Source organism: Crocuta crocuta, unplaced genomic scaffold, assembly GCF_008692635.1.
Source record: "Crocuta crocuta isolate KB4526 unplaced genomic scaffold, BGI_CrCroc_1.0 scaffold167, whole genome shotgun sequence".
NCBI classification, from domain to species: domain Eukaryota; kingdom Metazoa; phylum Chordata; class Mammalia; order Carnivora; family Hyaenidae; genus Crocuta; species Crocuta crocuta.
In genome coordinates, this window is record NW_027532406.1 from 8,156,833 (window position 1) to 8,181,725 (window position 24,893).

Consider the following 24,893-nt stretch of genomic DNA (forward strand, 5'->3'; position numbering starts at 1 on the left):
TATAATACAATTTCAGAGTCAGGTTGAGATTTGAGGTTTTGAATTTATTATCAGAGTCCCAAGGCTGATAAGAAAGGTGTTGTAAAGATCTGTCATTAATATTTATGGATGAAAACATGGGGAGACAACCAAGAGACACACTAAAAGACTGAATGTAGTAGGTTTTACCCTGGTATATTTAGGTTCTATAGAATGGGGACTTGGGTTATAATAGTATTAAGTGGCTAAAAACTAAAAAGAAATGGGAATATTTATAAGTATTTTAAAAGAATATTGTTAGAGAATATTTGAACATTTCTAATACAAAAACAATATTTGGCCTACAACAGAGTATATGTAAGTTACATATTGAATGCAATGAATTCTTACATATTTCTTTACTGAAAAAATGACTGAGTTTTAAGATCCATGCAGCAGCTAGGGTTTTGATTTTCATGGAACTGGGTATCACTGAAGTTTAAAAAAATATTACAGGCTCAACAGAGTGTCATAAAATATTGCTAGATATTCACTTTTGGAAAACTATATATGGTTACTGTAAGAAAATTTGGATATTATGAAAAATATATTCAGAAATAATCACTATTGAAATGAATGATGAAACTCAGATTTTTGAAGATGATTGCATCTGTGGATGGAACAAGGGAAGGGTTTATCTTTCTTAATTTCCACATCTCAGGTGCCCAGTGGATTGTCTGGCACACAGTAGACCCTTAATAAATGGTGAGGAATTGATGACTTCATGAATTCTTGAGCATTTGGGTTGGTTTTGTTAATATTTGTGATTTAAGTAGAGTCAAATGGTGATTACTTTCAGAGCCTTAAAGTCATAACTGAAGACTCCTAGCTATCTCTTTCAGAAAAGTTTTCAGATATATTCACGGAAATCTGCACACAACTTTAATTCTAATTTAAATTTCAGTTATGTTATGTATTTATTATTGCTCTTAACTGAAGAACAAATTCAGTTTTCCTTATCCAAATAGTCTAACAAAACAAGACAAGAAAAAAAAAAAGTGCTTAAAAAGATAGGGAACTTAATGAATGCTTAAGTGTAAAAATTATGAAAAAGAAAAACATGCATAAAACAGTAGTCCACCCATTGTTTAAGAGGACCCATACTTGCGTTTGGTGGATTCGAGGCAGTGTACTAGAGCATCCTTATCAAATATAAAACATCACTATGGAGAACATGGTTAGGAATATAAAACAAACAAAAGCCAAAGTTATAAGCTATCTCCCTGTAATATTTCACACTTTATGTAATAAGGCATTCATGTAAGAACATAATTAGAAGCAAGAGCACTGCCCAAGTCTAATGTGAGAAAATTAATGTGGTAATGAGAACATTAGCTTTTGCCTTCTCTGGTTTAAACTGGAATTTGTGCTTTTAACATTGCACTCTAGGAGACTTTATACACTTTATTCTCTAAATTACTTTTTGAGTTAAAAAATCTCAAACCCCGTCTTTAACTCCCCAAAAGCCTGCTTGTTTTTAAAACAACAGGCTCAGAATTATAGCAATGCAATTATCACTCACACAGTGGTTTTAAAAAGCTCAGCCGTGTAAGCATCACATGATGATTCCAGAAACTATTTAGATCACTATTGTTTGATATTGTTTTATAGTTATGAAATGATTACCCTCTATCAGAATTCTAAAATTATAAACATGTTTATAGTGGAAAAGTGGTGAAATGTCTTACTCATAGTGTTTACATAAGCATAAAATATTAGCAAGAATGTTTTTCCTTTCATTTAAAGGAAGACATAATAAACAGAATTTGCATTTTGCCATTTTAATAAGTTATTTAACTAAACTCTTCTTTTAAACTCTTAAACATTTATGTTGATATTGTTATTTCATTAAAAAATACTGCTAGGTATTTTAAGTGTCCATAATGTTGCAGTTTTGCTGGTTTTCCCCTCTGTTGCTCTGTTACCTCCCTTATTTTCATCTTAAACAATCCTAAGTAAAGCTTAGATTGAATATTTTATATTGTATTCTCTTTCTCCTTCCTGGTGGGAAATAAATGACTAGTCTCACTTGGAAACTTTCAAAGCAATGTTAAATTCCCAGATAGTTAACCCTAAGAGAATTGCTAGAGTATCCTATCTTATGTCACTTAATTCAATGTAGGGATAAGAAGTTTTTTGGAGAAAAAAACATCATCCTTATTGGGTGACCTTTCATCCAGATAAACATCCATAATGAATAAATATGTGAATGATGGGATTTATGTGTCCCATTAGTTTCTCCAAAAAGGGACATAAAGCTACATGATTTTTTACGATTTATATGTAGTGTTGATTTAATAATAAAATAAATTTAATGTCCTAATATCTTTAGCTGTTAAAATGGATCAAAAGAAGCCATTTGGTAAGACAATGAGGTGATTAGATAAACAATTTAGAATGAAGCCTAATTGTGGTATAAATTCAAGATGACAAGGTGTTGCTTCTGTAGTATCAAGAATGTGTTTTCCAGTTCAGTGAACAATCAATGCAGTCAGAAAAAATTTACTCCAACTAGTAGAAAGAGAGCCAAAAGACAGGAAAGGTGGGGGCAAATAATGGTTTTCCTAATGGTTTACGTGGATGAAATTTTTAAGATTCAATTGTCTTAGTGTAGTCGAGGTCATTTCATTGAAAGAGAAAAGAATGAAATTGAAAAATTATGAGAATTTCAGAGGAGAAAATAGATAATTTTCCTGCTGCTATTCTTGTCTCTCTTATCCATTGTATCTACTAATGCCTATATAATATTTTATATTTAAATTATTATTTCTCTGGTGCCTATTTTCAGTCTTAGGAATTCACTAAGCAGGATTTCATGCTGTACTGAAAAAAATTAGATGTGTTTTATGCCACTTGATAGCTGTATTACACTGAACAAGCCATTTTTTCTTTATTTTCCTATGCAATGGGCATAATATAGTGGGATCAAATTGAAAATGTATAGAAAACTAAAGCACTGTGAACCTCTACTAGGATGTTTTCCATTCTCATTGGAAGGCCACAGTGGTTAAGCACTTGGGCTCTGCAGCCAGAGTATTTTGATTTAAATCTCACTTCCACAACTAACTAGCTTTTTGACTTTAGAAAGTTACTTAACATTATCTGTAAAATAGAGATAACAATATGGTCTGTAGAGTCACTAGGATTAAAATGTTTAATATGTATAGGGTGAGTGTAACAGTCCTGACACATAGTCATCATTATATAACAGTGTATTAGCCTATGTGCTTATATAATACATGGAAGAAACATAGTATAGTTGGGATTTTAGCCTGTGTAATTTTCTTTCTCAATACTATTTGGTTAAGACATAATGAGGGAAAATTTTGGAGCTATAATAGATTTTAGAAATTACTATAATTTTATACTATAGGAATAGCCACACAAAAATTTGTTATTTTAAAGTGACACTTCAAAATTTAGACATTTCATTTGATATATTAGAAAAAGAGTTTGAGAGATGTGTTAGATGTAGCACTGCACTGTACTCAGAGCATGGGTTTAGATCAGAAAGATCTAAGTTTCAGTGCCAACTATAGAAGCAGTCCTGTGATCTTGGATAAGTTACAATCTCTGTGTTTTCGTTCTTATTTTCTGTAAGAATGGTGATAAGGATTCTTACTTTACAGGAAGGAAGGGAAAACACTTGGAACACTGCCATCTGCATAATAGATGTTTAATACATGTTAGGTTTTTATTCATTTCTCCCTCTTGTCCCTTCTTTATCTGAGTGGCTTTTCTTAGATACTGTAAATCGTTAGTACCTCTGGCTAATTTATGTCATTATGTATTTTGAACTGAATCTAAACTGAATTTTGAGGCCCACTTTGGGACATTTTCTTTATGAACTCAACTTTGTACTTCCTTTCCCTTCCTTCCTCTCTCCCTCCCTCCCTCTCTCCCTCCTCCCTCCCTCTCTTCCTCTTTCTTTCTTTCGTTCGTTCGTTCATTCGTTCGTTCGTTCGTTCTTTCTTCTAGTATTCTTCATAAAGGTAGCAAGATGGTATATCCTAACAAGGACAACACAGGAGCTTGTAAAGATTTTAAGAATATAACTGAAAATATGGGTCTTCCCTGATTCAGTCCTGGTGTGCTGGATCCTGAATCTGACTGGCTGAACCATGGATGTTTGAGTAGCCCTCATATTGCATCACTTTCCATCCTTCTTATGTTGGTCTAGGGTATAGAACCAGAATTCTTTCTTGCTTTGTTCTGCCATCAAGGTTTGTCTGCATCTCCATCACCGTCATTATCCATCATTGTTTTTCATTTGTGATTTCCTTGGTATTGCTCTGTTAGAGAAAACACTGCAAGGAACAGTGATACATTCCTGTGGTGCTAGCATTCTCTGTTACCTCCTATGAGTCTGCATTCCTTATTCCCAAGAGCTGAGTTTCTCGATGGCCTCCATTGTAGATGTTTGCCTTTCCCAAGACTTTACTAAATCATAAGAGAGGCAGAATAAGAGTGAGAGTGAGAAAGGGGGAGGAAGCATATTAATTGTCATTCTTATCCCTCCTCTGAATCCTATTCTTCAGACTATGGACTAACCCCTTGTTTCTCCACGTCCTCTCCACATATTTTTTGGTGTCTTTTTTATCTGATATAGAAATGCTGCTTTCTTCAAACCCCAGACAGCAGGTGAGCTTCTAATTTCCCACATGTTAAATACCATCCTTTTCCCTTGACGATTGATTCTGTTCCTCAAAAATAGAGACCATTGGTGAGGATCTTGTAGGAAATGGATTGATTTTCTGACACTGAACCTCACTCCATTTATGTTTAAATGAACACTGCCAGCCACTCCCCCAATTGCCAGTCCCCAAATCTGGTATTCCTTACTGTTGGGACCTGGTCATCTGATTGTATGTTTTAGAAGACACTCTATTTGTAACTTATACTGAAATGAATTTTTGTAGACAAGTATGATCTGGCCTATTTAGATGTTTTAAGCCAGTAGTTTTCCAAACCAAGTCTCCATTGATCTTTGCTTCCTTTTTCTCCACACTGGTCCCGAGTATCCAAAGTATTAGCATACTTAAGTCTGAGACTCATGGATTATGACAAGCTGACCCATTCATTTCTCTTTCTGATGACATACTGACATTTGTATCTTCATCTTTATTTTTAACCACTGTATTAAATGTAATTCACATACCATTACAACTACCATTTAAAGAGTACAGAGTTGTGCAATGATCAGTAAATCTAACTTTATTTTTTTTTCAAGACTATTTGTTTAAGTAATCCCCACATCCAACATGGAAGTCGAGCTCACGACTGAGATCAAGAGTCACATGCTCCACCCACTGGGCCAACCCCGCGCCGGAGGGGAAGACTTTTATTTTTCTTAAACAGTTTATTGTCAAGTTGGTTTCCATATAACACCCAGTGCTCATCCCAACAAGTGCCCTCCCCCATGCCCATCACCCCCCTTCCCCTCTCCCCCACCCCCATTAGCCCTCAGTTTATTCTCAGCATTCAAGAGTCTCTCATGATTTGCCTCCCTCCCTCTCCCCAACTATTTTTCCCCTTCTTCTCCCCATGGTCATCTGTTAACTTACTCCTAATCCACCTATATGTGCAAACATATGGTATCTGTCCTTCTCTGCCTGACTTATTTCACTCAGCATAACACCCTCTAGCTCCATCCATGTTGCTACACATGGCCAGATTGCATTCTTTCTCATTGCCATGTAGTATTCCATCATAGAGATAAACCACATCTTCTTGATCCATTTGTCAGTTGATGGACACTTAGGCTCTTTCTGTGCTTTGGCTATTGTGGAGAGTGCTGCTATGAACATTGTGGTACATGACCCCTATGTATCAGCACTCCTGTATCCCTTTGGTAAATTCCTAGCAGTGCTATTGCTGGGTCATAGGGGAGTTCTGTTGTTAATTTTTTCAGAAAACTCTACACTGTTTTTCACAGGGGTTGCACCAGTTTACATTCCCACCAACAGTGTAGGAGGGTTCCAATTTCTCCACATCCTCTCCAGCATCTAGAGTCTCCTGATTTGGTCATTTTAGCCACTTGACTGGTGTGAGGTGGTATCTCAGTGTGGTTTTGATTTGTATTTCCCTGATGAGGGGGGACGCTGAGCATCATTCCACATGTCTGTTGACCATCTGGATGTCCTCTCTGGAGAAGTGTCCGTTCATGTCTTCTGCCCATTTCTTCACTGGGTTGTTTGTTTTTCGGGTGTGGAGTTTGGTGAGTTCCTTATAGATTTTGGATACTAGCCCTTTATCTGATATGTCATTTGCAGCTATCTTTTCCCATTCCATTGGTTGCCTATTAGTTTTATGGATTGTTTCCTTTGCCATGCAGAAGCTTTTTATCTTGATCTAGGTCCCAGTAATTCATTTTTGCTCTTGATTCCCTTGCCTTTGGGGATGTGTCAAGTAAGAAATTGCTGTGGTGGAGGTCAGGGAGGTTGTTTCCTGATTTCTCTTCTAGGGTTTTGATAGTTTCTTGTCTCCCATTCAGGTCCTTTATCCATTTTGAGTTTATTTCTGTGTATAGTGTGAGAAAATGATCTAGTTTCATTCTTCTGCATGTTGTTGTCCAGTTCTCCCAGCACCATCTTTTAAAGAGGCTGTCTTTTTTCCATTGGATATTCTTTCCTGCTTTGTCAAAGACTAGTTGGCTGTACACTTTTGGGTCCAAATCTGAGTTCTCTCTTCTATTCCATTGGTCTATATGTCTATTTTTGTGCCAATACCATACTGTCTTGATGATGACAGCTTTGTAGTAGAGGCTAAAGTCTGGGATGGTGATGCCTCCTGTTTTGGTTTTCTTCATCAATATTATTTTGGCTATTCAGAGTCTTTAGTGGTTCCATACAAATTTTAGGACAGTTTGTTCTAGTTTTTAGAAGTATACTGCTGCAATTTTGATTGGGATTGCATTGAATGTGTTGGTTGCTTTGGGCAGTAATGACATTTTAACTATATTTATTCTTCCGACCCATGAGCATGGAATGTTTTTCCATTTCTTTGTGTCTTCTTCAATTTCCTTCAGACCTTGTCATCATACCGATCTCTTGTATCTTTGGTTAGGTTTATTCCTAGGTATTTTATGGTTTTTTGTGCAATTGTGAATGGGATCAGTTTCTTGATTTCTCTTTCTGTTGCTTCATTGTTGGTGTATAAAAATGCAACCGATTTCTGCACGTTGATTTTGTATCCTGCAACTTTGCAGAATTCTTGCATCAGCTCTAGTGGGCTTCTAGAGGAGTCTGTCAGGGTGTCTATGTAGAGTATCATGTCATCTGCAAAAAGTGAGAGTTTGACTTCTTTGCCAATTCTGATGCCTTTGATTTCCTTTTGTTGTCTGATTGCTGATGCTAGCACTTCCAGCACTATGTTAAACAACAGTGGTGAGAGTGGACATCCCTGTTGTGTTCCTGATCTCAGGAGGAAAGCTCTCAGTTTTTCCCCATTGAGGATGATGTTAGCTGAGGGCTTCTCATAGATGGCTCTTATGATGTTTAAGTAAATTCCTTCTATCCCGACTTTCTCTAGAGTCTTTATTAAGAAGCGATGCTGTATATTGTCAAATGCTTTTTCTGCATCTATCAACAGATTATATGGTTTTTATCTTTTGTTTTGTTATTGTGATGTATCACATTGATTGATTTGCGAATGTTGAACCAGCCCTGTAACCCAGGAATGAATCCCACTTGATCATGGTGGATAATTCTTTTTATGTGCTGTTGGATTCGATTTTCAAGTATCTTGTTGAGGATTTTTGTATCCGTATTTCAAGTATCTTGTTGAGGATTTTTGTATCCGTATTCATCAAGAATATTGGCCTGTAGTTTTCTTTTTTTGCTGGATCTCTGTCTTGCTTGGGAATCAAAGTGATGCTGGCTTCATAAATTGAGTCTGGAAGTTTTCCTTCGATTTCTATTTTTTGGAATACCTTGAGAAGAATAGGTATTAATTCTGTTTTAAATGTCTGGTAGAATTCCCCAGGGAAGCCATCTGGCCCAGTGCTCTTATTTTTTTGAGTATGTACTGAGTAAAGAGACTGCTTGGTCATATGGTAATTCTATGACTAACATTTTGAGTAACTGCCAGGCTGTTGCCCAAAGTGGCTGTGCCATTTTACAATCCTATTAGAAATATGTGAAAGTTCTGCTTTCTCCACATCCTTGTCAACACTTGTTACTGTCTGTTTTTTTATCATAAGCATCCTAGTAGATAATGTGGTATCTCATTATGGTTCTTTTGCATTTCCCTAATGGCTAATGATGGTAAACATTTTTCATATGCTTGTTGGCCATAAGTTTGTCTTTAGAGAAACGTCTATTCAGATTCTTTGCCCACTTAAAAAATTTTTTTTAATGTTTATTTTTGAGAGAGAGAGAGAGAGAGAGTTTGAGCAGGGAAGGGGCAGAGAGAGAGACACACACACACAGAATCTGAAGTAGGGTCCAGGCTCTGAGCTGTCAGCTCAGAGATCACGACCCAAAGTCAGATGCCCAACCAACTGATCAACCCAGGAGTCTCCCTTTGACCACTTTTTAAATGGATTATCTTTTTACTATTGTTTTTTATAGTTCTTTATATATTATAAATGCAAAACCCTGATCACATATATGATTTGCAAAATGTTTCTACCATTCTGTGTTTTGCTTTCACTTTCTTGATAGTATCCTTTGGTGAAAAAAAGTTTTAGTTTTGATGAAATCTAAACATATATTTTTGCTCTTATCATTTGTACTTTTTTTGTCATGTCTAAGAAACCACTGCCTAACCCAAGGTCATTATTATTTACTTATATGTTTTCTTTTAAGAGTTTTATAATTTTAGCTCTTACATTAAGGTGTATAATGCATTTTGAGTTAATTTTTGTGTATAGTATGAGGTAGAAGTCCAGCTTCCTTCTTTTGCATATAAATATCTAATTGCTCCAGCACTATTTATTATACAGATTATTCTTTCTCCATAGAGTTGTCTTGATGCTCTTGTGGAAAATGAATTAACTATAAATGTATGGGTTTATATTTAGACTAAATTTTATTCCTGATTTATAAGACTATACTAATGCCAGTAACACATTTTCATGTAGATTTTTGGTAATTTTTTGAAACTGGAAAGTGTCGGAGCACCTGGGTGGCTCAGTCGGTTAAGCGTCCGGGTTCGGCTCAGGTCATGATCTCACGGTTCATGGGTTCAAGCCCCGCGTCCGGCTCTGTGCTGACAGCTAGCTCAGAGCCTAGAGCCTCTTTCAGATTCTGTGTCTCCCTCTCTCTCTGACCGCCCCCTGTTCACGCTGTCTCTCTCTCTCTCTCTCTCAGAAATAAATTTTAAAAAACCATTAAAAAAAGAATAAAAAGGAAACTGGAAAGTGTGAATCTTTCAAACCAATTAATTGTTTTGGTTTGCTGGGTCCCTTGAATTTTCATATGAATTTTTAGTTCATCTTATCAATCTCTGGAAAAACATGGCTGGCATTTTGATATGAATTCCACTGACTTTATAGTTCAATTTGGAGGAATATTGCCATCATAATCATATTAAGTCTTCCAGTCTATGGAATGGGAAGTCTTTCCTTTTATGTCAGTCGTCTCTAATTTCTTTTAATGATGTTTTATCATATTCAGTGTAGAACTCTTGCACTTCTTTTGTTAAATTCATTACTGAGTATTTTATTCTTTGATGCTATAAATAGAATTGTTTCCTTAATTTTGACTCATTGCAAGTGTGTGTGTGTGTGTGTGTGTATCATTTTGTACATTTATAGTACATTCTACAGCCTTGCTGATCTTGTTTATTAGCTCTAATAGCTTTTGTGTGTATATATGTGTGTGTGTGTGAATTCTTTAGGATTTTCAGTATACTAGATCATGTTATCATCAGATAGAGATAGTTTTACATCTTACTTTCTAATGTGGATGCCTTTTATTTATTTGCCTTTCTTCAATTATCTGACTAGAACTTCTAGTACAATATTGAATAGAAATGAAAAAAGGTATTTTTGTCTTGTTCCTGATCATAGAGGAAAGCATTTAGTCTTTCATCATTAAGTATGATCTCAGCTGTGGAATTTTCATAGATTCTTTTTATTGGGTTGAAGAATGTTTTTGTCTTTTTTACTGAAATTAATGTTTCTGAGTAGGTATTCCTTACAAATTCAACAGTGAATAAAAATGTGAATGTAATTTCAACCCACATTGGGGTAGTTGGAGCTAGAAAACCTGAGAAACATAGCTGGATGATGAGACCAAGGGTGGTATACTGTCATTTTCTCTGTGTGTTATGCTTGTAAAAGAGGTGATATTGAGAATTAGGCCTTCCTAGTAACAGAATTTTCCCCCCATACTTACTATAGAACAGTCCGACACTTATTACTTATCTTTTTGCTCTACATGTCTCACACCATTAACAGTGCCATGAATTTGGGTAATACTCAAGATTTAGTGTGAGCTATAGTAACTGCAAATCATTTATGTGGCAAATGTTTATCTTGGACCGAATGATTATTGTTATAAATTTGTAAGATATTTAATGATGTTTAACATCAAATGTAGCCTTATGCTTCATTTGGACTATGGAAGCCTTTGTGATATATTTAGTCATGAAATCATCTTGTATGCAGTAAAGAAACCAAGGGGTTCTTCCTGACTCTGGTATACTATATGGGATGCATTTCTGAATGGTTTATTTGTGCATTAGAGGAAAACACCAACCTTCTGGGGGTTGTTCACATTCCAGCATCTTGCATCTGTTGTATTTATGACAGAAACAAGGCAGAAAAAAAGAGTATTTAGTCATCTGCTGATTCCATTTGGTGCTAAACACATACTTTTCTCTAGAGTGCAAGAATACTAATTTATTTTATGTAGTAGGGTGGATTGTAGCCATTCCTAGAGACATGAGTATTTAAATTGGCAAAAGCTACACAGTGAATACTCTGCATGTAGATGATCCATGTTCAGCATATGGCATGAGTAAGGCAAAATCTTTGTTAACTAGGGATCTGGATTTTAAATACAAGTTACTTTCTAATAGGCAGTTGACCTTTCAACTGTGGCCATTAGTTTTGAGTTCAGAAGCTTTCTATATGCATTCTGGTAAGCATGCAATATTATCCAAGTAAAACTCACTAGTTAATCACATGATATATAGGTGAAACTGTTCTAAAATCTGTTTCTGGAATGATAGATAAAAGGGAATAGGAAGTTTCATGCTATCTGTTTCTGTGCCCTTTATCTATTTTCTCAGGTATAACTAGACAGTTTCCTGGTATTTTATCCCCTTGTGTAAGAGGATAATTTTTTATATGTGTGATCAGTAAAATGTTCAAATTGTTAATTGCAAATTTTTAATTTGAGTTAATGATCATTAATTAAGTAAAATTATCAAATATCTTTCATATAACTTCAAGGGGCTTATACTCTATTGGAGAAGACAGAAAGCAAACATGATAAATAACTATGGTATAAAGTATATTAATGATAAATAGAAGAAGATATAGCAGGGAGAGAGGATATGGCATATTGAGAGTGAAATTGTTGGTTGAACTTTAAGATAGGGAGACAAGAGGAGATCTCACTCAGAATTTTATTTTTGAGTAAAAACTCAAAGGAAGTGAGAGAGCGACCCAGAGATGGATATAGAAGAGTGTGCTAGCAACAGGTTGGCCTAAGACAGAGACATGCCAGTCTTTTAAGGGAAACAGTGAGGAGGTCCATGTGGCTGGATCACAGTGAGCAAGGAGAGTTGTAGGGATGAGGTCAGAGAGAGATGCTGGATGGTTTCAGCAAAACAATGACTGATCACTTTCTAGAGGTAATAAGAGGTCAAATTCTGTTAAAAAGTGATAGGATTTACTCACAGACTAGATGTGAGATAGAGAAGAAGAAAGGGAAGTAGAGGATGATGACAAGGTTTTTGGCCTGGACAAATGGAAGAATTGATGTTTACTAAACTGATGAAGACTGGGAGTAGTGGATAGAGAGACTCTAACCATAAGGAACTAAGGTTTTGAGATGCCAAGTGACTTTAATGTCATATTTTTTGGTTCTCTTACACCTGATGCATTTTCAAGATGCTCATTTGCCTGTCTATGAAGCATTTCTTAACCTACCCATGCCTTTCCTTACAATCCCTATAGTATCCCAATCTATTCTACTAGTTTTAGCCCATTTTATGTAACATATTATTATTTAACAATCTCCAGAGGGCAGAGGTTCAGAGTAGGTGCTTATTTTTACATTGTATTTGTATTTCTTCATGGTTCTTAGTCCAATTTCACTGTATAAATAATCACTATCTCAGAATACTAAAAATTTAACAAGATTATTAACCTAAGTTATTTTTTCCTTAGTCAGATGGATCTGATTATTGGTTAACATAGGAACACTAATTTAACCTTCTGCAAAACATATACAATACAGGACATCTTTATCTGCATTCTGTTTATGGTCTTGCTTCCTGCTGTGGAATATGTTTAGAAATCAGATATTTTCCAAAACAGCCTGACATATGTAGCAATAAGAACTGAATATAAGTGGTAAAACCTGGTATCACTGGCATTTTAGTAGAGGACTAGGCCAGAACACTTTGAAGAATAGTTCACAGGTAAATCTAGTTAGCCTAATTGGGAACACAGTTAAAGAAGAATATTTTCATTCTTGGCTGAACATATCTTAGCTCTTTGTAGTTATGATTTCCTTTTCCAAAAGTAGAATTATTATCTGATGGAAAAGTAAATTATTTTACGGCAGTAACCCTCAAAGTTTTTGGTATCTTTAAAGTTGTAAGAGATGTCCTTAATTCATTGGTCACTTTGTGCCCAGTGGGTGAAAGAATTAAGACATAGTTTTGACTCCAATAGGAAATCATAAGTTGGTGAGAAACAGATTTGTCAATGAATAACTATAGCAAATGGTAATTGTTCAATACATGTTAGAATAGTGCCATGTAAGCATGGTTGGAGCACGTAAGTACCTCTGTGGGTGATAGAACATGAGAATCCAAGATGTCTTGAGAGAAAAATAGACATTTACCTGGAGATGTGAGGGGAGACTGGCATATAGCTTAAGGCGCTTGCAGAACCTCATGTATGAGAGCATGACTATAGAAAAGGGTGCCTATGAGAGAAGTGGTAGGAAATGAGACCAGAGAAAGAAACTGGAGTCAGACATGCTTGTCTGTAATAAAACATATGAGTTTTATTATGTGTGGATTAACAGTCACTTGAAACATTTAAATTGAGGACTGATCATATTTGAGTTTGGGAGGGACTTCTCTGATGATATTATAGGGAAAAGATTGTATTAGTCAAAAAGTTGTGTCTCTCATTTGTGTTTTTCTCTTTGTACTCACAAACACTTCCTTAGTTTTATCCCTAATCATTTCTCCTTTAGATTAGTCTAGTACTGAGGAAAAAAAAGGTACCTATTGGAGAAATATTTAATGGATAGAATAACAAAACTTCCCTAATACTGAGAATAAGGGAATGGAAGAGTCAAGGATATTCCTCACATTTCTGGTTATTTGGATATTGGGGCCAGTGAGTCTGAGAATGTTGGTGGAGAAACATATTTGTGGGGGGAAGTATAAGAAAGACAATAGGTTCAATTTTGGACATGTTTGAGATTCAACTTGAATTATGAACCTGGAGATTAGAAGAGAGATAAATACTATCAAGTAATGTCAACTTAAATTTAGTATTCACTGTCATCTAAGAAAGAGGAGAAACATTTTAAGGAGGGAACATACAGTTTGCTGTATAGAGGTCAGTAAGAAAATGCTGGAAAAATGTTTGACATTAAATAATTTAACCTCATAATACCGTTTAAGTAGGAATTATTATTCCTATTTTGTAGCTGAAGTAAGGTTAATTATTCTACTAAAAGCCTCCTTCTTTGGGGTGTTTTTTGGTGTTGGAATTTTAACCCCAAAGCTCATTCTATTAGAATGAGAGAGACTTCCTGCCTTGGAATTGGTCAGCATCTGCCTCACTCTGCTTATTTCAGGCTCCTCAGGCCTAGGGACATGCATTATCTCATTCCAGTCTTCTCCAAGGTCATATACACATATGGTATGAAAATAAAACATGGAGACTGCACTCATAAGGCTGACACAGACATCTGTGCTGGTATTTTAGAGCAGAGGTCAGGGACTCTTTTTGTTTGGCCAATTTGGATTTGAATGTTTTCAAATGGGGCAGATATTATAAGGGATATGAGTGCCTCACCACTGTTTATGGACTTACATTTGGCCTATTCATGCTTCCTGCTTAGAATAAACATCTGAGCTTATAATCTTAGAGACATCTGAGTTTATAGCCTTATCTCTAGCCTTAGCTTTAAAGTCACACCTTAAAGCATGGTGTTTTCAAGCTTGTTGATTTAACTAAAAAGCCAAACAGTTTTATCTCCCTCTGGGAAAAGCAACCATTAAGCTATCATTACTAAGGCGTTATATTTAGAATGTTTCCTTTATCAAAGGTAGATTGAAAGAGCTAAGATGATAGTTTGAGTATTTCTCCATTATCTCTGACTTATATTTTTGAGCAATATAATGATCTATGGATCACACTTTAATTTCTATTGTTATAGTTTTGGCTTCAGTTTCTTTAAATAAGTCTTGTACTGAAACTGAATTAAGGAATGTATTTCTAAACTGAGTTGTATTACATATGATCATTATTCATCAGGAAGATATGCCTGAAATAAGTATTCTCTGTTGGGCCACCACAGAACTGTACAGTTGTAGGAAAGTCCTTCGACAGACAGTGGGAACAAATGATGAAACTACTAACAGTAAATAAAAATAGTGTTGGGTAGAAAGAGTGTTAATACAGGAGCCATTCCTGGATCCTATTCATAGCTGGGCTATTAAATGAAAAAATGACTAGAGAGTGTTTGAGTGTAGGAAGCATTATAGCTGTTTAGTAAATGATAGCTTTCTTTTAAAAAAGCTTAATGTCTATTTACTTATTTTTTGAGAGAGAGAGAGAGAGCCGGCCAGGGAGGAGCATAGAGAGGGAGAGAGAAATCCCAAGCAGACTCAGTGCTGTTAGTGCACAGCCCAATGTGGAGCTCGAACCCATGAACAATGAGATCATGACCTGAGTCGAAATCAAGAGTTGGACACAACCAGCTGGGCTTCCCAGGTGCCCCAGTAAATGATAGCTTTCTTAAAAACAACCATCACCACCACTTTTTATAATCTTGTGTGCCTTTGGACCAATGTCCTTTTCCTCTTTTAACATTTAGGGATAATACCACTTTTCTCCTTATGGAATTCTTTATGAAAGGATAACTGGAGACATGTTAAATAGGATAAACCACTACATGGATATAAGGGATTACTAATTAGAAATTTGGATCAACACCCTGGCCTTGGATTCCATTTGAACTAAGTTACCATATTCGCTTTCTGAGATGCACCAGAATGTATGGAAAATGATGGTCTATTTCTCACAAGGCAGTCATAGAAACTTAAATAGGAAGAAATTTTAAGGAAAATGATATTTTTTTTACCTTTGACTAGGTGTTAAAATCCAACTTAACTCTCATAGATGTTAATAAATCTGTATTTTAGAGTAAAAGTTTTCTGACTTATAGATGTTTGAATCTTGTTAGATTAGTGATGAAATATATGCACAAAATAAGTAGCTCATTATTTTTCTGCTTTCCTGTTTACTCCTTTTACTTTAATCATATGGTAGATGACTTCAGAAAAAAGCTGTATTTTGGGGATATAAATTTTAGGCAAGTAGTAGATGTAATATATAGTATACTTGTTTCATATAGAAAATGAACATAGTGCATTTCTGATATTTATATATAAATTTTCTTGGTAGATACTTTACCCTGCATTAGATTAATTAATAATGTTTTCCTAGAAGGAAGTATCTTTGGAGTTATTAATATTCACTCTTATATATTTTGTCTACCCAAGGTATGCATTAATGGCCCAGAATGCTTACCTTGGTGGATATCCTAATACTACTATCACATGGTTTCTCAGTTTTCTATTTGAATTTGAAGAATTCTTTTATTTTCTTCTTTCTTTTATTTGTCTTATGATTATGAAATGGAAAATGAGAAATAAGATTAGAAAGCAATAGTGGTCTCTTTCTGTTGCTTAATAATGTTTTGATTGCAAAATCTTGCATTTTTTTCAATCCATTTTTCTCTCAAAACTTTCTTACTATGTCTGTAGTCTACACTTTTTTTTTTCTATTTTGTATCCCTCAGTTCAGTTAAGGCTAAATATTCCACTTTCTAATTTATGTTGGAGAAAAACATTTAAATTAGCAGGTGTTGGCACTATTTTGTTTTCTGATAGAACATGAAGCTGCCTAGTGACCAGTGAAGCAGTTTGCAGGCAGCATCTTGGCAGAGGGAAGACTAGGGATAGAAGCCAACCAAGAATGGAATCCAAATAGCAAAGTATCCATGGGCTTTTCTGCTGTACATCTTAGTCTTAAGAAAACAAAAAATGTTCTTCATAAGCCTTCCTTCTCCTACCGGAGTGGTTTTGTCAGCTTCAGAAACTTCATTTAAACACCTGGAAAAGAAACTTAATAATTTGCATATAGTTCTGCTTTGTTGAGCAGAATACCTGCTGACTATTCCAGTTGGGCAGGGATGTAGCTTAGTTAAAGAAGTTTTCTCTGATCTTCTGAAATGAGGGTTCAAAGGTGCATGGAATCAATTGCTATGAAAATCCTTTAACTTTGCCCTTCCAATTGCCAGGCTATGGAAACTTTCTTTTCTTATTTTTTAAACATTTAGAATTCTTTCTTTTTAAGTAAAAGCCCTCAAAGTGGGTAGAAAATATTTGCAAATGAACTGCATATCCAGTGTTTTCATCCTTCCCCAAATATCATGGGAAATGCAATACCAGGGCAAGACCGTAGCTTATTCATACCAGTGTCCTTTGCCAAGAGAACTCAAAAACTGAATGTTTGCTTGGCTTTACTAATATTTTTGTTTTGCTTGCTTTCATATAAATGTTTTAATTGAAGTATGACATACATACAGAAATATGGGTGTTGTAAGCATATAGTTCAATGAATTTTTCAAAGCTAAACATACCCATATAACCAGCACCCAGAACAAGAAAGAGAAAACTACCAGAATCCAAAAGAATCCCTAATTCCCTTTCCAATTTCTAATTACCTTTCTAGATTAAGATTTCTGATTTCTAAGACAATAGATTAGTTTAGCCTGAGTTTGAATTTTATATAGATGGAATCATATAATATATACTCTTTTGTATCTCATGATTTTTGTTCCATATTTCATATTGTTCCATATACTGGCATTTTGTTCATTCCCATTACTTGAGTTGTTGCCAGTTTGGAGCTACTTTGAAGAGTGCATCTGTGAACACTTTTGCACATGTCTTTTAAAGAACATATGAACATATTTCCATATGTGTGTATCATCTCTTAGGAGTGGAATAGCTGGATCATGAAGTATATATATATGCTCAGTTTTATAGGTAAAGCTTTTCAAAATAGTTGTACCAATGGCTTCACTACAGTTTAATTAAAGTATTTTAATTTTACTCTTTAGCTTCCTGTGACATTATCATGCACTAGTTTGTTTAAACTCTCTAGATTATATATATTTTCCAAAAAATTGATTTCTTGGAGTAATTATATACACAGTTTCTTACCCCTTCTGGCCTTAACTTCCTATTACTTATTTCTTACTGGTTTGTCCATTTGTTTCTTCAAAAACTGTTTTAAGCTCATAATATGTGCCATAAACTAATAGATAATGAGAATACAAAATAAGTAACCTATAATGCTTGCATTCAAGGGACTTATAGTGAAGTGAGGGAGACAGCAATATGAACAGATAATATTTTTAATTTTTTTTCACTCAAATCTAAAAAGCTACTTCCTCCATATATTGTTTCTAGATTTAGTAAAGAAGTCCATTAACAACTTGTCAAAATGATTCATAATTTCTAGGCTTTTAAAAATCATGTGTCTTCCAATATAAATGTTATTTTTTCAAAGTGAACAGATCCCATATTTTTAACACCTTAATGCAGGAGTCATTCTGTCTTTTCAAATTACTTAAAAAACTATTTTTTTCTTAAAGTATGGTGACTATAGTTATCCACAGTAATTCAGATTTTAAGCTTTATGGTGTTTATGTGTTATTGTTGTTGTTTTTGCTTGTTTTCCTTTCCTCCTCTCTCCTCCCTCCCTTCCTTTCCTTTTCTTTCTTCTTTCCTTTTTCTCTCTTCTTCTTCTTCTTCTTCTTCTTCTTGTTCCTCTTCTCTCTCTATCTCTCTCTCTCTATATTTTTCTGATAACTTTCTTGATGATTTGTAACATATATTTGGCCTTTTGGGCTAGCACATATACTTACCAGGTTTACTTCCTCAGGAAACAATTTATGATCACTCCCAGGTTCTTACTGTAACATTAATCCTGGGCAAAGACCCTATAACCTTCACACCCATGGCTTTTTCTCCCAACTATGATCTAGTGATTTAGATCTCTGTTTCTAGTCCAGACTCTCTGAATTCTAGATCCATGTATAGTATATTTTCATTTAGATATTATGCTGGCATCTCACATTTGGCAGATGATGAAATGTACTTTACCTCTATTTTCCAAACATATTATTCATTCTGTGTTCCCCCATCTTGGTGAATGCATCACACTATGTATATGACTGCTGAAAAATTTTCCAGACACTTCTAAATATCTCCTCTCCCCTTTCCTGTAAAAACATCACAAAGTCCTACAATTTTTACCTTCTAAATATTCTTGGATCGATCATACTACAGCCTAGCAATAGTATTCAGTGTTCAGGCACTCATTGTCTCTTGCCTGGATTATTTCTTAGAGTCCTGGCAGCAATTCCATTTCCTCTAATCATCTAAAAGGTCACTGCTAGAGTAATCTTTGAAAATATACATCTGAGGGTGTATATTATAACTGACTGGGTGGCTCAGTCAGTTAAGCGTCTGGCTTTGGCTCAGGTCATGATCTCATGGTTCATGGGTTCGAGCACCGCGTCAGGCTCTGTACTGACAGCTAGCTCAGAGCCTGGAGCCTGTTTCAGATTCTGTGTCTCCCTTTCTCTCTCTGACTCTCCCCTGCTCACACTATCTCTCTCTCTCTCTCTCAGANTCATCACGATTGTCCCTTAGGTTTCCTGTACTTGTCAAACCACCTGCAGTGCTGCAGTGGCCTACATGCTCCTTGGTCTCTCATGTGTCAGGCCTTTGCACATGCTGTTTTCTTTGCTTGTTATTCTGTTATGCACAAGGATAACTTCTACTCACTCTTTAAGAGTTACCTCTGATAAATTTTCTTCACTACCCTCAAGCCAAGGGACTTTTCTCTATGATATGAATAACTCTATAGCTCTCATATAAATTTTTCTCCCCTTCTGATCTATAAGTTCTTTATCTTTGCATTCTTAACAGTGCACTGTCTGATATATAGAAGGGCTCAACAATATTTATTGAATGAATGGTTGAATTAATTAACTGATAGCTTAGAGTTCTCCATTTTTATACTTTGTGATCTTTAAAATCCCTAAATATATTTTGTTCTCTTGCCAGGGTTAAAACTCATATGTTGCTTCTCTACCCACTTGCACAGACTTGTAAGGTCTTTTTTAATCCCATCTGTGTGTTTCTGCATCAGCTGGAAGCATTTAATGTCTCCTAAACTTGGAAATCTCATGTGAGCTTTTTCTTCTGGAGCATTTTTTAAAAGATATTAAAAAAGTATCAATTCCCAGGGAGCTGAATTCTTTATATTTCTCTGCCCAGAGAAATCCCTAACTGACCCTACCATTTAATTCCTATTCTGACCTGATTTAAAATTTTAAGATAAATGAACAGCTTATGAACCTTTGAACCCATGATTTCATCAGTTAACACAAAACAACCACAATCACTACCACAGCCTTTGGTTTAGAAGGACAGCATTCATTAGTCCCCCCTTTATCTGTGTGCCTGTTGACTATAGTAAATTTACCCTTTGGGACGTCCTTTAAGAAAAATGATCTTGCCTTCTCAGTTTCCTTTACTTAAACTCTGCAATGTGCCTTTCTTACCTCCATTTATTCCCATAATTTGTTATTTTTGTTATGTTCACTGAACCTGTCCTTTCTCACAGATTTATCAGCTTGATATTTGGTATATCAGTTCTCATAAAGGATTTAGAATTAATTGCTTTGGGCAGAGTTAACAAAGCATAGGCTCAAAATCCAAAATATATTAAAAAATTTTAAAGTCCAAAGTTCCTGTAGCATTAAAGTTACAACAGTTAACAGTGAGCTTTACATAGCCATTATCAGAGTAAAAGAAATAAAACTTTAAACTTTATCTTTATTTGTAGTAATGTATGTTCACGTTTCAGAAACTACCTATACATTGATCTTGCCATTCTGAATAGGGCAGTTTAATGCATAGGTCACTTCAGAGGGAATTATTTAATTAGTTTTAATTATACTCTAATATGCAGAGGATTTTCTTCAGCTCCTTCTGAATATTTGTACTTTTTACTGTTATACCTCTTAAGAGTGAGCATTCTATCTAAACAGTAAATTATTTATCCTCCAGGTCACACTGAAATAAATGTAGGTAGTGCTATAAAATTGTGGGAAATATGAAAATCATTCACAGCATCACAGGACAAAAACAGTACCCTGGGTTTGATAAGTTTTAGGAAGATTATTTTAGAAATGTTTTCAGAAGAATAATTCTGTACTCATTTCATAATTCTCTACTCCTATTCAACTACATTCCATTTCTCTCTTTTTTTAAAAAAACTACATTCCATTTCTGATGTGTTATTTACTCAATCCCATAAGGGGGTTGGCAGAATTATCATTATTCCATTTTTACAGATGGAAAAACAGACGCTGAAAGAGTAGAAGACTTACCCAGATCACAGTGCTAATGACAGAGCTGGAACTAGAACCTAGACCAGAAATACGAGGGGGAAATCATAGCAAGGCGAGAAAACTACAAAGTGTCTTGTCTTGGGTAATTAGTGAGTATGAACAGTGAGTTGACAGCTACTTCTAACTGTCCTCCCTACCATCTTGTAAAGAAGTTAATCTCCTCTAAAGCCTACATGAAGTCACAGACAGCCTTTATTTTCAGAAAAGAAGGAACTAAAAATACAGTAGCACAGCCATTTATTAACCTCAAGCAGCATTATCCTGAGGTAGCAGAGTGCTGTGAAAAAAACATGGGATTTGCAATCCGAAGACTTAGGTTTGGATCTCAGTTATTTTGCTAGCCTCTTATCTTCTTACACTAAATACCTATTTAGTTAAAATGGGGTTAATAATACCAGTCTTACTGCCTCAAAGGGTGTTGTGATGATCAATAAGATACTATGTAGAACTACTTTACAAACTGTGCAATTATATGAGTACAAGTCCCTGTCCTTGTATAATAGCAAATAAAGGAAATCCTTCCTGTGTAGGAAGGAGTATGACATAGTTGTTAGGATCATGGCTTGGCAGTCACACTGACTTGGGTTATAATACAAGAAATGCCACATTCTAGCTCCATAACTTAGCTCAGGAACTTAGCCTTTCTAAACCTCAGTCTTCTTACCTTTAAAATGGGAGATAATATTTAACATGAGGTTTTGTAAAGATTATATAAAATATTGTCTGTGTCATGCATAAGCTATTGTTAAGTTCTCTTGAATTTTCTTTAATTTTTTTTAATGTTTATTTATTCTTTGAGAAACAGAGAGAGAGAGAGAACAAGCAGAGGAAGGGCAGAGACAGGGAGACACAGAATCTAAAGCAGGCTCCAGGCTCTAAGCCATCAGCACAGAGCCTGAGGTGGGGTTTGAACTCATGAACCATGAGATCATGACCTGAGTGGAAGTTGGAGACTTAACTGGCTGAGCAACCCAGGTACCCTTGAATTAGTTTTCTTTAAAATGAACATTTTTTTTTAGCATGCACTCACTTTAATAATGAGTGATAGAGCAAACAAAATATTATTTGATGAGTACAACATACATACACTTAACTTTCATATTAAGGTCAGTTAAGGCTGATAGAAAAGCAGGCACAGGAAGAGGAGAGGAAGGCAGGGGCACCCACTAGTCCCAAGTTAAGAGTCATAAGCTCCCTAGTTCAGAACATAGACCTTGTGTTTAAATCCCAATCCTGTTGGGGCGCCTGGGTGGCTCAGTCGGTTAAGCGTCCAACTGCGGCTTAGGTCATGGTCTCACGGTTTGTGGGTTTGAGCCCAGCATTGGGCTCAGTGTTGACAACTAGCTCAGAACCTGGAGCCTGTTTTGGATTCTCTATCTCCCTCTCTGTCTGACCCTCCCCTGCCCACACTGTCTCTCTCTCTCTCTCTCAGAAATAAAATTTAAAAAAAAAAATCATAATCCTGTCATTTATCCCCAATAACTTCTTGTCCCCTACCTATAATGGTAAGAGTGACCAACATATATTGAGACTTACTAGGTGCTGGTCATTATTATAAGCGTTATTTTTTTAATATAAATTTTAGTTAGTTAACATACAGTACAATATGATTTCAGGAGTAGAATTCACTGATTCATCACTTATATACAACACCCAGTGCTCATTCCAAGTATCCTCCTTAATACCCATCGCCAATCTAGCCCATCTCCCACTCATCTCCCTCCATCAACCCTCAGTTTTTCTATATAGTTAAGAGTCTCTTGTGGTTTGTTTTCCTCTCTTCTCTTTTCCCCCTCACCTTCCCCTATGTTCTTCTGTTTCATTTCTTAAATTCCACATATTAGTGAAATCATAAGGTATTTGTCTTTCTCTGAATGATTTATTTTGCTTAGCATAATACACTCTAGCTCCATCCATGTCACTGCAAATGGCAAGATTTCATTCTTTTTGATGGCTGAGTAGTACCCACACACACACACACAGAAACACACACACCTTCTTTATCCATTTGTCAGTCATGAACATTTGGGCTCTGTCCGTAGTTTGGCTATTGTTGATAATGCTGCTATAAACATTGGAGTACTGAAACGAACTTTTAATTTATATTAATAATTTTAGATTTCCAGGAAAGTTGTAAAGATAGTACAGAGAAATCTCATCGACCTTTTTCCTGGTTTCCTATGTTAATATCTTACATTTGCCACTTGTGAACAAACATTGATGCGTTACTGTTAACTAAACAACAGGCTTTATTTGAACTTTACAAAATTTTCCATGAATGTCTTCTTTCTCTTCCAGGATCCAATCCAGAGTACCACATTGCATTTAGTTGTCATGAATGTCTCCCCTGTATCCTTTGGTCTGTGACAGTGTATCAGTCTCTTCCTTTTTCATCACCTTAACAGTCTTGAGGAATATTGGCCAGGTACCATATAGGATATTCCCCAATCTAGTTTTACTTATTGTTTTTCTCATCATTAGGCTGGAGCTGTGCACTTTGGGAGTGAATACCAATGAGGTGAAGTGCTGTTCTTGTCACAGTATGCCAAGGGGTACATGATACTCATGTGATATTACTGATGATGTTAACCTTTATCACTTGGCTAATATGTTTTTTGCCAGGTTTTTTTTTTTCGTGGCATTTTGAGCTGGTGTTGATCGGTTATCACTTTTATCAGACTTTTCTCTTTCCTGTCTTCCCACTGTTTGGAATGCTTTTCATTTATATTTACTTCAAATGTCATTTTCAGAAATATCTTCTCTGACCACTCAAGCTAAAGCAGTCTCTATGACATTTCACTTTTGTGTTTTCTTCATAGCATTTATCATTGCCTGAAATTGTCTTGTGCACTTGTTTACCTTGTTTATTGTTTGTTGATTGTCCCCCACCCCCTCAAACTTGAACATAGGCTTTAGGAGAACAAGATCCTTGTAGGACTGTTCACCTCTGTACACTTGACATCTAGCACAAGGGCTAGCATATACTAAGTGCTCAGTAACTATTTTTTAAATAAATGTCAAAGAAAAAAAGATCTAGGATTAAATTATTTATAAGTATTTCTGAGAAAGAATGAAAAATAGCTGAAAGGTAGGAGGTTCAATTTAATATTCTTAACTGAGTTGGTTTAGTTTTAATGAAAAGGTTAAATGCAATCATAAGCTTCTATGGAAATAGGTAATCAACATCCTTGTAACTCAGACTCTCTTATAATGCACTTAATAATGTGAATGCCAGAGTATTTTTCTGACTTATAGGCAAGATATGACTGACAAATGTAAGATCTACTTAGTTATTATACATCTGCACCATTTGTGACCTTTATTTGCTAATTGGCTCAGCTTTCCTATTGTAGAATTCTTAACAGAATCTGAAGGAGTGTAGAAATAATTGATGCCCTTGATTTTAACTTATACGTGACTTCTTAGCATCTATTATCTTTTCATTTATATTGACAGAGAAATGGAATACTTTTTGTATAAATCTTTCTTTTATAATCGATTGTAAGGAAACTCTCGTCTTATGTGTTTCTTTAGGACTTAAAGTCTTCATATCAGAGGGATGAAATCGCAGGTGCCAGGGCCTCACTGAAGGAGAACTCCCCGCTCTTGCATTCAATTTGTTCAGCTTGTTTGGAACATTCTGATGTTGCTTCCCTCAAAGCCAGCAAGGACACAGTTTGTGAAGAAATTCACAATGCCCTCAATGTAATTTCAAATGCTTCACAAGGCATCCAGAATATGGTTGCCCCCCCAGAATCTAAGGCAGCAACCCTGGGAAATGCCCTTGATGAGCTTGAGGTAAGTGGAGAGAAAGGTAAAATGTGATTTGATGTATCCCAATATAAAAATAAACAGACATGAGTTTTCAAATCTGTGCTGGAGTTTGGACTATGAGTAAATAAAAGTCCAAGTACTTAATCAGTCTCTATGATTGCCTTGTATCTTCCAATG

The 24,893-nt window shown here is 35.5% G+C and overlaps 1 protein-coding gene across 1 annotated transcript in view; it reads left to right on the plus strand.

Moving 5' to 3' along the window:
* CTNNA3 (catenin alpha 3) overlaps window positions 1–24,893 on the plus strand; it is a 1,601,461-nt gene that overhangs the window by 322,281 nt on the left and 1,254,287 nt on the right. The window contains exon 6 of the mRNA XM_077778723.1: window positions 24,477–24,740. Coding sequence (XP_077634849.1) covers window positions 24,477–24,740 — 264 coding nt within the window. The remainder of the gene's footprint in view (window positions 1–24,476; window positions 24,741–24,893) is intronic.